The sequence below is a fragment of the Notothenia rossii genome (assembly GCF_949606895.1).
Source record: "Notothenia rossii genome assembly, chromosome: 5".
In the NCBI taxonomy this organism is placed as follows: Eukaryota; Metazoa; Chordata; class Actinopteri; order Perciformes; family Nototheniidae; genus Notothenia; species Notothenia rossii.
The window spans coordinates 14625311-14637853 of NC_136903.1; the positions used below are offsets into that span (position 1 = coordinate 14625311).

Consider the following 12543-nt stretch of genomic DNA (forward strand, 5'->3'; position numbering starts at 1 on the left):
TGTAAGCAGATTTAGTGAAACTTCATGAAGAAGATACCATCCAGGCCCTGCGGCTGTTTGTCTGTTGATAATATCATAACAGTAAGACAAAGGAAGAAACCAGATTTGCTTTAAAAGATACAATCCATGATTTATTACAGAAAAGAGTGATATCCAAATTATTTTATGTTACATTATTTTTATACATTTCAATATGGTTTTTACATGTAAACAGGAATGAAGTAAACAATGTTATTGATACACTTCATGTCACGACTGGTACCACCTTATAGTACAGTTTAATCCACGCTCTGACTTCACTGTGCTTCCACGTCAAGTACATCACTTGCTCAAGCTCAATCCTATTAGGAGGCATACAGGAAGCATAATCCCCCTAGACTGCTATATTTTCAGAGATGTGCAAGGTCATGCCATTATTACTCATTATGCAATACCCATATTGTGCTATCGCCAATAGTGGAAGGCATGAAGGCAGCCTTTCCACCGCTGTGCAGCATGTGTTATTGGGAAAGTGAACATATGCCTTTAGACAGGAGAAAATAAGAAAGGATAAGTGGCTGGGTAAGTCAAACATCCAAGGTGTTTTACATTTATAATATTTATCTCTATCCCATTAGCTCAAACACAGCTGTTAGAAAGTAAACATTTTCTACAATTCTCATTCCCAGTGGACAAATCTTAGGATTCAAAAGTGTTGTTTCCAGACCAAAATATATAAATCAGACTGAAACTCTTATTTAGAAAATACTCTTACTCTTCTGCTTCATCAAGAAACTAGACATCGTGTCCAGACCTCCAAAAGGGATTAAATGAAAAAAAAAAGGGGGGGGGGGTGATATGTTTAAGACGCTGTTAATGACTTAACAGGTCATGAAAAATCTACAGTACAAAGACCATATACCAGGCCATAGACATCTGCATCTGTTCAAACTCAAGGATACCAACATGCATAGATCTTTAAAGTTCACATAGCAGGGAAGAAAACCTGGACTAGTTTTTCTAAATACTGGAACGAGGATGAAAAAATCTCTCTAGTGAATGACATGATTGCGATCAATGGATTGAACACTATGACCTGAAAGCATCATTACTTCTTAACCAACAACCTGCAGTTTGTCTCCATTTTACCTGCGATTCTGCTCTGATATACTTTTCGTGATTATGCAAAGTAAAATCAAACATGCAGTATCTGTGAGTTTGCATTATATTCATGCATATGGACTACAGTGCAGAAAGTATATTTCCTAAAAAGCAGGACACCTTTGATTACATCTTAGAAAATATAAAACATTCAGAGGACACCTGAGAAATGTGGACAATACTTTGTTTATCTGGGGGTGAATACGGATGAACTCATACTGATAGATCATAAAAGAAAGTATAAAAATATTACATACGTCATAAAATGTACATACAAATGCAAAATAAATAAATACAATTAAATAATGTAAAATGATAAGTAAGTTTGTCAGTGTTCAATCTAGTGCAATGTGGTCAGGGTAGTGATATCTTTCAGTAGTTAGTTTGGTGTAACTTTCACGTCTACTTAATATTATTTACTGTAATTTGATCAACATGACCTGTACTGAAGCTCTCGCGCCGAACCCTCTCATCAATACTACTCACTCTTCAACTATGTGTCTCACCATGAATGAAACAGGAAATGATTTTGACTCAAAGATGGACGTGTCGCTCATGCTGCCCATTTTCCTGAGTTCCCTTCTCCCTAACATCATAGGTGACCACAACAAAGGTCACAGCTTAAAACAAAAACCTAATTTCTCAGTTTATCATTAGTAAAAGTCAGGAAGCAGCTGAAACTGCATCTGTCCGTGTGCTTAGCAAAGGACTAGAAATGTATTTTGTTGGTGTTCTTTGTGAGTGAGTAACAGTGGATGGATGCTCTTTGCAAGCTGAACATCCAAGCCACAGGTATGTCTAAGTGATCCAAGTTTCAACCACGTCCAGGGCTTCCAACAACAAATGAAAAACAGGCTGCGAGTGCAGAACGGAAGAGCAGATTTGTGGCTCCTGCATGCGAGTGTGTATATTGTTCATGATGGGAGTAACGTTACAACGTATGCCGTGTTTCAGAGCCATTATCTGAGACCCGAGTAGGTACTGTGACTCACATCCAAAACAAATCCTAACAGGAGAGTTCAGAGAGATTCACAGAAGATCACACGACACAACGACGAGAGAATATTTCTTGCACTTGAAAAAAAGCACGTGCAGCACAAACAGGCACACGTGATGTTGGTGACACAATTCTGGTGCGCACAACTGTAGGCACAATCAAATCGCACTAAAGTTCACATTTCTTCACCTCAAGACAGTCAAGCTCAGCAGTAGCACAAGCAGAGTAACACACCTAGAACAGACACACGTGAACCAGGCTTCATGACAGACACGGTCTATCAAAAGATACAAAACAATACTTCCATGCACTTTATATATTGTCAAAGATAATTCTTTGTCAAAGTACTAAATGGATGTTCACATCCTCCACGATGAATGCTGTTTTTTTGTTTTTCTTGCCGCAAATATTCAGCATGCTTCAAGGGCAATATACAGTCGCTTTGCAGGAACAGTGTCCGTTGTTCTTGGTTAGCCACATCACTAGAATCCCTTTTGCAACAAGAGACGCTAAGTGCTAAAGTAGCGCTGTCACATATAACCAGCAGAAGTGTTACGGGAGGAAAACACGGCCATGCTGCGAGCGGCACCAAACAGAGTCCAAGCGGAGAGCTAGCTGCCACATAGAGAGAGTGCAGGGTGTGGGTGCCAAAGGTGAACAGTGGTGATCTGCAGCCCTTGATCTGCATAGTAAACATTACAATTGCACAGGTTTTTCCAAGTGAAGCCGAGACACAGCACAGACTCCGGGGCAACCTGCTGGGTGAAGCCGGGCGAGGGGTCGGCGGGCAGGTGTGGGGGGGGGGGGGGGGGGGGGGGGGGGGAGTCAGAGCTAGAAACCAGGAGCAGCGCCAACACTGGACGTGGAACAGATGGCGAGGGAGCGGTCAGTTTCAGGAGCCTGAAACAGGGTTTGGGGTGTCTTTGGTGTGCAGAATCAGCCGAGTGGAGCTACACTCTCAAAGCTAAAACACATAAGTAAGCAGGCAGGGGGAGGTTGTGCCTGTGAGTTGGGGGCTGTTTCAGTGAAGGGGTCAAAGCTAAGGCCACTCATGGTGATAACGCCGTCCTTTCTTCTTCCGCTCCTTCTGCAGGTGAGTCAGCTCTGATTCGTACATCGTCTCCTGCATCAGGTACTTCTCCCTCCTCATACGATCGCAGAGACCCTTGGGCATGTCTGGGATGAGGTACGCTATGAAGGACTTGATGCCATACACCAGGTGCTGAGGGAGGCATTAATCAGTTATGAGTTATCGTCCACAGATCTGACAAGCTTTATTTGCCAGTGTGTGTAGCACAGTTCGATAAGCATGAAAAGGAAAACACTGTGGGCACCAAAAGAAGGACTTTTATGTTCCCTGTAATGTTTTATAGGTGTATGTTTTGCCAGTTTTTCTGACTATATAAATCATTGCACAAGGCAGTGTTGTAAGAGGAAAATCTTGACAACTATTCAAGGAAAGAAGAAAGAAACATGGGGCATATTTTTAGCGGGACCACCATGCCATTCGGGATTTATTTCTGTGGGTTTTCAAGTGAAATTCCTCAAAACAGGATCACAGCTTTTAACTTGCTAAAATTGGCTTGTGAGGTCTGCACTTATAATAGAACATAAATTCATTAAAATAAAAATATAATCCTACAAAACAGTACTTTGTACATTTAGTTGTAGCTGTTTGTTGGCTGGTTACCACACAAAAAGGAAATGCTGACTGACCTCAAAGACGATGATGAAGGCCAGCCTGGCAGCCAGGACGTGCCAGAACTGCAGCGTGAATTCGTACGGCACTGAGCTCCAGGGCGGTGCTCGGTAGTCTCTGTACCGGCAGTATATGGACAGGCTGCTGTTCTTCGGGTCCTTCATCTCAAACACAGACAGGCTGCTGTTCATGTAGCCTCGCAAACACCTGAGGGAGGAAAGGAGAAGCTATCAGACTGTAACACTCTGCCGGATACACCTCAAGCTTTCACATTATTTTTAGTGCTTACTCGTTCTTGTGGTGGTGTCCTTTGTCCACACACGGGCCATATTTGAAGGCATAAACAAAACGGGGGATGTAGTCTGAAGTGATGGCGATGACGAAGGCGTTGGTGATGACTGCCAACACGCCGATTCCTTCCAGGATCCCATGCCAGATACCTGACAGCCCAACCAGAGGAGAAAAAAGAGTCAGAAACCTGCATGTCCTCATACACAACACTTTGGAGCTTTAGTTCTACGAGTCTTGCAAAGCCTTTTAAATAGAAAGTGCATAATGCAGAACATATTGGTAAACAAATGAAAAGGTAAAAACCTAATGTACTTATGCACAGTAATAACAACCTAAATGAGTTTAACAACGCCCTGAAATGCAGACTCACAATACTTATTTTCTGGCGGCATTACAAAAAGTCTGTGCAGGCTACTGTGCTGTCAGCGGAGAGAAATCTCCCTGCCCTTTCTGCAATAGATAAGACTCTGTGTGATCTGTAAATGTCAGCTTCAACTTAGAAGCAGCTTTTTTTCTCTTTGATTCAGTGTGAGTGAAAGAGAATGTGTTCATTACAGCTCAAGAAGGCTGAATGTTACAGCATGGATTCCTCCTTTAATGACAGGGCAACGTGCCACAAAAACCATTTGGTCATATATTATATGGCAGTTGAGGGAGTTGTTAGTAATAATATGGGGGGATGGGCTGGTGGGAGGCGAGAAGTAGCATATGGCGGGCTACAGAAGCAGAGGAAACGGGAACATAGCTAATTCCATATAAAAACAAACGTGTTGTTCCTGCAGTGTTTTACTGTTAGAAGAAGACTGTGATCTAAAAATACAACAGAGGCACAGAGAAGAGGAAGTGTGGGGGCAGTCAGAGATCACATTGACCTATGTCAGTGGCGCGGGCCGGCATGGGTCTCCTCCACTGAGTGACAAACTTGTAGGCGTCAAGACGAATCTCAATGATGTTGTTGAGCAGAGCCAGGAGAGGAGCCAGAGGGAAGGCTGCTACGAAGATGGTGGTGAAGCCAAACTGGAGAACTGCAGATAAAAGAGGCGTTTGGATGAACTTCAGAGGATGTTCGTCTTAACTTTGGCACACACATCGTACATTCTTTGATTTCTTCCATTCCTTCTGAAAGCAAAATATGACATTAAAAGAGGGTTTAATGTTTTACCCATTTCAAGGTATTCATCCACCAGTCCATGGGCGTTCATGGGCTGCAGATTCCAGTCTTTGTCCCACTGAGGAAGCTGGGCTTTGTTCTCTACGTTGGGTCCTCCGCCACCTCCTTTCTTCATCTTCCTTCGAGACCACCAGTTCTGCAGCAAACTGAAAACGTAGCGAGTAGCTAACTGTCAACTCAAAGCAATTATTTCTGACAATTGACTGAGCACTGCAGGAAGCCTTTTCCTAAGCCGCACACAAGAGGATTTAATGTGTTTCTGCAGGAGAAAAAGCTTTTCATTTGCTAATGAGCTAAAGGACAAAAAAACTAAACAGAAATGACATAAGGTTTGTAAACTGCCAATCACTGGAATATACAGCACTGGTGGCATTTCTAAACGGTTCATAGAAAGATGATTATAAAATAATGTTACTTACGGATAACCGAGCTCCATGAAGTTGTTCCAGATCTGTTTGAAGAACATGATGACTCCCATTTGCAGGCAGAGATCAATCAAACAGCCACTGGGGTGACACTGAGAAAAATACAGTTGAATTACAAAAGTGTGAAATCCATATTTCATGCCCGATAATTCAAATCCACGACTGAATACTGGGACACACTTTATCCCTTTCTGTTTTTGATCATTACAATTCAAGTAATTATGTGGGAGATTAATGATTAATATAGCATTATATAGGCTGATCATTGGACAAATTAATTTATTGACAATTATAAATATATTTGATAAAAGAAGGCAATAACCAGCCCTTTTACAGTGATGCCTAATTGCACTCACCTCCTCCAGTCTCCATCGATTAAAGAGTTTATTGTATTTTCCCGGCCGGCCAGCGAACCTGAACAGATTGAGATTGGTATTATTAGCTGTGAAATCTAATCTGAGAAAATGAAGGTACTTAAAGGTGCAAATGATGTCTGATAAACCACTGATTGGTTATATTTCTAGTCATGGCAGTTTGTGGAAATTCTGAAAGATGAGTTCCAAGGAACAATACAGTGAGGAGGGAAGGGGGAGGAGTCTTGGCGGATGACATGACACTTTGAAACAAAACATATTTTCACAATCGCTCATTCAATTAACTGTAAACGGGAACAGTTCATGGCAGCCAGCCTACCTTCCGAGAAAGAAAGCGATGTAAAATGTGGAGCTGTTCAAATTTACAAACTGGAACAGGAACATCTTCAGAGAAAAGCTGTTCTCCCACTCAGACTCTGTCCGTGGGTGCTCTGAGAAGGGGAGAAAAAGGGGTTGTTGGGAGGGAGAAAATAAATCTTTGTCAACCATGTTAGAGATAACAAAAGGTATTCATGCATGCAGAGTGTGGACAACACTCACCTAAATTTGTCAGCAGATAGGCCACCTTTTCATACACCTGACAAGATGATAGTACTCGTAAGCATCAACATGGAAAAGGTTGAGGAGGATTATGAATATGAAAAAGAGAGGCAAACAGGAATCTCAGCAAACACAAAAACAAAGTCTCTCTGGCAGTGAATTTGATATTTCCTTGAACAAAGTTCGGAGTAAATCTGTCATGGCATTTGTTTGACAGGATATGTAAACATGCCAGATGATGCTTGTCCGGACACGCACCACATTGAGAGACATGATGATCATGAAGTTTATGCAGACGCCGGTGCCAGAAGTGGCAAACTGCCAGTTCTTCTTCACAAAATACCAGTTGAAGGAAGCAAACTTCTCCATGGCAATGAGACGGAAAACCACCACCGCGAACACGGCTGTCAGAACGAGGGAAATCTAAAGAGAGGTGACGAAGAAAAGGAGAAATAGAGGAGGGGATGTTATATGCATGTGTGTGATGAATACTTTAGATTAGGTTGTTTGATGTCATCTTATAATGAATTACAGTGCAGAATAAAGAGGAATCCTATTGATTAAGAAACAATTAACTATTCAGGTAAACAAAAAACTCATCATTCAAATGTCATCAGTAAACAATACATCATTAAGACATCCTATTGATCCATTCCCTTTTCCTCCAGCAGGGGGAAATGTTATGCCGCTGCTGGCACATCACAACCCTCCAAAGGTGGCACAGGGAACACAGCGATCTCACTCTGAGCCTGAATCCCAAAAGGAGAGATTATTCAAAGATCAAAGGGTTTACCATGAAGAATATTCCGGACACAGACACCATGAGCCGGCTGAGTTTGTCTGAGAAGGGCTGGAACGGCTCCGGCTTCCCGGAGATGGGGTTGACTCTTTCCACCCTGGAGTACTTGGCTTCAAACTGAGGCCTCAGCTCCTCCTGATTAACAACACACATTACAGTCAGTGCAATTAATTCCACTTCTTCTTTTTTATAATTGTGCAATCAGTGTCACATTTAAAAGATGTGCTGCATGAATTAAAATGGTGAGGTAATTGATTTGAGGATATGGCTGGATTACCTCTTCCTCCTCCCAGTCGATGAGATCCCAGTCATAAGTCAGTTCTGCCCTCCGTCTTTTCCAGAACTCCAGAAACACAGTGGCTGCAGATGGGATCAGGATACACTCACATTATAGTTTGATATGTAACAGACAGGGTGATTAATATGAATGAGAGTGCAGTTGGCCGTTCACTGTGGACACAATGCAGAACCAACACCAGATATCCTGAGTGAAACACAGGCTGCAGTGACGTCCATCGGCCATTAAAGAAACTGATTACAGCCATCAGTTCACAGACCGCTTAGCTTCTGTGGGAAGGTTGAGGAAGAGTAGCATACAAGCTTTACTTGTACAATTGTTCACTCTAAGTTGTGTCTTTGTCAGGCAGACGCCTCTTTGTGTTGACTTCAAAAGAGAATCTTTCTGTGGGCAGAATTCACTTGGGAGGCATTGTTCCCTTTGTGTGGAAATCTTTTGAAACTCAAGCTGCTCACAACACCAGAACTGATGTTGGTAATCTTTCTCTGTGAAGATTTCTCATGTATTCTGGTTTATCACAGATATATATCACAGAAAGAAAAACATATTTCTAAAGGCTGAATGGCATGCACACTCCAGAATCAATATTAATGTGGTTCAATGGTACCATTAGGGCAAAGGTAGTGACAGGCGGAGCTCGGAGTGGAAATGAATACCGCAATCACATATGAGCTACGTGAGACACTGTAACACTATAGTACTGATTCAGCCCTTTTGTCCGTTTTCATTGAACATACAGATTATACACATGGGATCTTTCAGCCGAGGAAGCAACGTCTAACAAAAACTGAGTATTCAATCAGTGCTGTGCAGCCTTAACACAGCGCTTTTATACAGCTGAACATTTACATTTGTTTAGTGCTTAAACAGTTAATCAATCTAAGTCAATTAATCAATTAAGTCACAACAATCCCTAAATATTTGAACAATTATGTAATATTTCAAACAATATTGACAAACATATATAAGTTCCAGATACTGAGTTATTAGAATTAATTTTCATTTTTTTCATTTTTATGTCTTATACTGTTGTTATGACAAAGCATGACATCGACTCAGGGGTTATCGCATTTTTTACCAAAATTACCAGCAGATTACATTTACAGTAAATGTTAGTTCTAGCGAGGTCAGCTCATATTTTCCCTACCATTTAAATCATAGCTAAATTAATTCACAATAAAGATATTATCACAGTATTGATATATTAAAACATATATAAATAAAACATTATTTTGATAGTCCTATTCGGTAACACTTTATTTTGATAGTCCATAGTTAACACTCTATAAGTCATCAGTTGACAATCAACAACACTGTTTCAACAGACAAGTAACATGCATTTAACTAACTGCCAGTAGAATATAAGGTACATCTCAAGTGTTGATCTATAGATTTTAAAAAGTGTCTGTTGACTGTCAACATGTTTTTTGCAACAGGTTATTACCGGTAACTGTTATTATTGTGCTTTATAGCCTGGTATTGACTTCAGTTATCCAGTGTTCGTGATCAGTTCTGGAAAACATTTTTGCTTTATTCCCGTGTCTGTTGCATATAATTAGTGGATGAATGTATGTGTGCTGTTGATAGGTTATAGACTTTCTACTGTTCTCAACTGTTTTTCACTGTAATTGGATAGTCCTAACACATGCCTACAAACGCTTAGTGGAGAATGCTGACTAAAAGTATACTGATAGTCAACTCTAGATTAGTTGACGATCAACAGATAGTCGACTAAACTCTAAAGTTGCTTATCTGTTGATCATCAACTAATGGTTAATGTAATCTTAAAAATGACATCTTGACTCTCAACAGATTATCAACAAATAGTCGACATGACCCTGTTGACTTTCAACTGACAGATTGATTTTGAGTTGTTGATTGTCAATTTTGAAGATGTTGAAACAATCGACAGATAGTAAGGTTGAGTATTGGTTAATACACTGTTGACATGCTACTAAATGTCAACTGATGACTTATAGAGTGTTAACTATGGACTATCAAAATAAAGTTTACCTCATATTCTTCTTTAACCAAGTTTTTCAGCAAATTAATTACACTACAAATATAAGTGTTGGGGTGTGGACAGTGCGCCTGAAACAATAACTGTAGAAAAGATTACAAAAATAATAAATACCCTCAGGGATAGTGGAAAGACGATATTATAATATGTCCATTATTATCCTGGTATCAAAATCTCCTGTTTAAATATCAAAGTTATGATCAATACCTGCATATTGCCACAGGTATATTCCAGCTGTTCCAGGTGCAGGTTATTATTATGCAGGTTATTATTCCAGGTGCAGTTATTTGTGATACAATTAAAGTAAATGTAAAGGATTACAGTGATAAAGATAAATGTAGGTAACACAAAGTAATTGTGGCGTTTAAAAGCAGCAAAAAGTGAATCCTCAGTCAGAACAACTTAAACTGCTGTTAAAGATGTTGAAGTGTAACATGGCTTGACCTCCTTGTGTGTGAAGAGAAAGAGAGAAGGAACGTTCTCAGATGTCGACATTCGGTCCCTTAGGCCAACACATTTTTCATATCTCTCTCTACCACATACTCACACAGACAGCAGAGCTAGTGCACTCACTGAGTGGTGCAGTACAGTGTTATTTTGGCTCACATTGCCAAAAGCCTCCATGCAGGGTTCAGAGCCGCGGACCCCCCCGGCCTTCACTTAGCCCAGACACAAACACAAGTGTGTCCTCTTGTTAAAGGTGATTATTTACCACGCTGTCAGGAAGATGGATGTGGGCCAGACGCTGCTCATACTCTACATCACCAGGTTATTATAGCTGTGGGAAACATTGCTGCAATATACTGCTATCAGTGCACAATCCCACAACTCTGTCAGCCGAACGATACCGACTCCCCCTGGAGAAATGTTTAATTATCCGACTAATTACATCAGGATGGCACTGGGAGTCAGCACAGACGTTCAATCAGAGAAAACCTGTCCACAATTTATTCACTGAGAAATTATGAGCAGAGGGAAGATTCTGTATTTGCATTGCAGAGGGTTTTACTTGAATATTGAAATCTCAGCTCATCGCATTTGAAGGAGTTGAGTGGAGAGTAGAAGCATGAGCTCGGGCACACTGTGGTAAAAATATATTTGAATTCTAAAAGGGCCAAGCATAGAGTTGGTGTCAGACAAAAAGTGCTCACAAAGTCAGGAAAAAAAAGGACAAAAGAAAGCCTCGACCTACCCCAAATAGCCATGAAGATGGCAAAGAACACAGTGCCGCCATTATCAAACAGATGGGTCACCTAGAAACACAAGCACAGGAAGAGCTGCTCTGAAAAAGTGCTTTTGGAAATGGTGGACTAACAGATGAAACAGAAATGTGACTTTGAACATTTTCCAACTTCAGCTGCCTCAAATACATGTCAGAACTTTGTGATGATCAACATCGTGCTGCAGAGGGGCTCTCATGAGAAATTTGAAGGAACATTTTTGACATTTAGGGGAAATAAGTTTTCTTGCCGAGTTAGATTTAGACTTGAAAAAGATTGATACCAGTCTCAAATGAGTAAGGTAAATATGAAGACAGATCCTGCAGCTTAGCTTAGGGTAAATACACTGACAACAGGTTACAAGAGGCAGCTTCAAACAGACATACATGAAAGTAGTGTTGATCTTCTTGGTTAGCAGTTATAAATATAATAATACAAAAATAAATAATTGAGTGTATTTCCAAAAATGTCTAACTGAACCTTTAAAATATAGATTTTGTTTCAAAATCTGAATTAAATACTTAAACAGAAGATACAATCCCTTTAGAGCTCCAGGCTTTCTTTGATAATGAAATACTCTAGAACATTTTAAAGTAGAGTTAGCTTATGGGGTGGCGTTTTAGTCCTAAACATGTTTGTAACACGTTTGTAAGGTGCTAGAAGCGGATGACTCTTGCACACAAAAATGTTGTGAGTACTGACCTTGGCGTACACACAGCTGTCACTCAGCGTCCACGGCTCACAGGTTTCCTCACACATAGGACACATGATGGTGTTGTTGGCCTCACAGATCTCTTTACTGGAGGGACAAGGAACCACAAAATGACAGCAACAATCAGGAATGTTCACGATTCACACATTTTAATAGAGCTTTCGATCTTTAGGTATCTCACTATTCAAATTCAATTGAATCAAAGTTAAAAAGATTCACAGATTCTAAATTACTTTTTTTATTCAGTACATAGAGGTGTTAATTTCAGGATGTCCGGTCCACTGATAATTCAAAGATTTGTTAAATGTCATATACACAGCTACAGTGTAGTTGTGTAATGAAAGACTTGGGTCACAGGTTTCTCAAACATTGCAATATAAATATATACATAACAATACAAAACTGTCCCTGGGTCTGGTGGCCTTAGGTTAAATAACCAAAGACAAAAAATAACATGTATTCGTGCTGACATTGCACAAAAAAACACCTTTGAATAAAACATAAAAGTTGTAATCTGCAAGAATAACAAATGACCCAAAAACAAAAGTGCTGCCTGTTACATAAATAAAATATGTAGGTTTAGGTTGGCTTTTTTACTCAAAACATTTCAAAAATGATTTGAACACTAATAACCCTTTATAATATTATTCTTAGTGATGCTTCATCCAATCACACAATAATGCCTGACACACCTTAGACTTGGTGTTTAAGATAACTGTCTATCAGCAGCAACATCCTGGTTCTTTTGTAAAAAAACATTTCCAAAAATAAATTTTTGGAAAGCGAAAATCGATTCAGAATCTTGAAAGATAAGAACGTGGATTCTTACACAAATAGATTTTTCCCCCCAAAAATAC

The 12543-nt window shown here is 40.1% G+C and overlaps 1 protein-coding gene across 2 annotated transcripts in view; it reads right to left on the minus strand.

The window, feature by feature from the left end:
- Positions 1 to 104: 104 nt before the first annotated feature.
- ano3 (anoctamin 3) overlaps positions 105 to 12543 on the minus strand; it is a 38493-nt gene continuing 26054 nt past the window's right edge. For both annotated transcript variants that reach the window (XM_079681928.1, XM_079681929.1), the window contains exons 12-25: positions 11677 to 11773; positions 10947 to 11007; positions 7714 to 7796; positions 7431 to 7571; positions 6896 to 7060; positions 6638 to 6674; positions 6417 to 6528; positions 6080 to 6137; positions 5718 to 5815; positions 5290 to 5444; positions 5000 to 5152; positions 4126 to 4276; positions 3854 to 4043; positions 105 to 3359 (exon numbers count right to left, since the gene is read on the minus strand). In XM_079681928.1, coding sequence (XP_079538054.1) covers positions 3177 to 3359; positions 3854 to 4043; positions 4126 to 4276; positions 5000 to 5152; positions 5290 to 5444; positions 5718 to 5815; positions 6080 to 6137; positions 6417 to 6528; positions 6638 to 6674; positions 6896 to 7060; positions 7431 to 7571; positions 7714 to 7796; positions 10947 to 11007; positions 11677 to 11773 — 1684 coding nt within the window. In that variant the 3' untranslated portion in view covers positions 105 to 3176. The remainder of the gene's footprint in view (positions 3360 to 3853; positions 4044 to 4125; positions 4277 to 4999; positions 5153 to 5289; positions 5445 to 5717; positions 5816 to 6079; positions 6138 to 6416; positions 6529 to 6637; positions 6675 to 6895; positions 7061 to 7430; positions 7572 to 7713; positions 7797 to 10946; positions 11008 to 11676; positions 11774 to 12543) is intronic.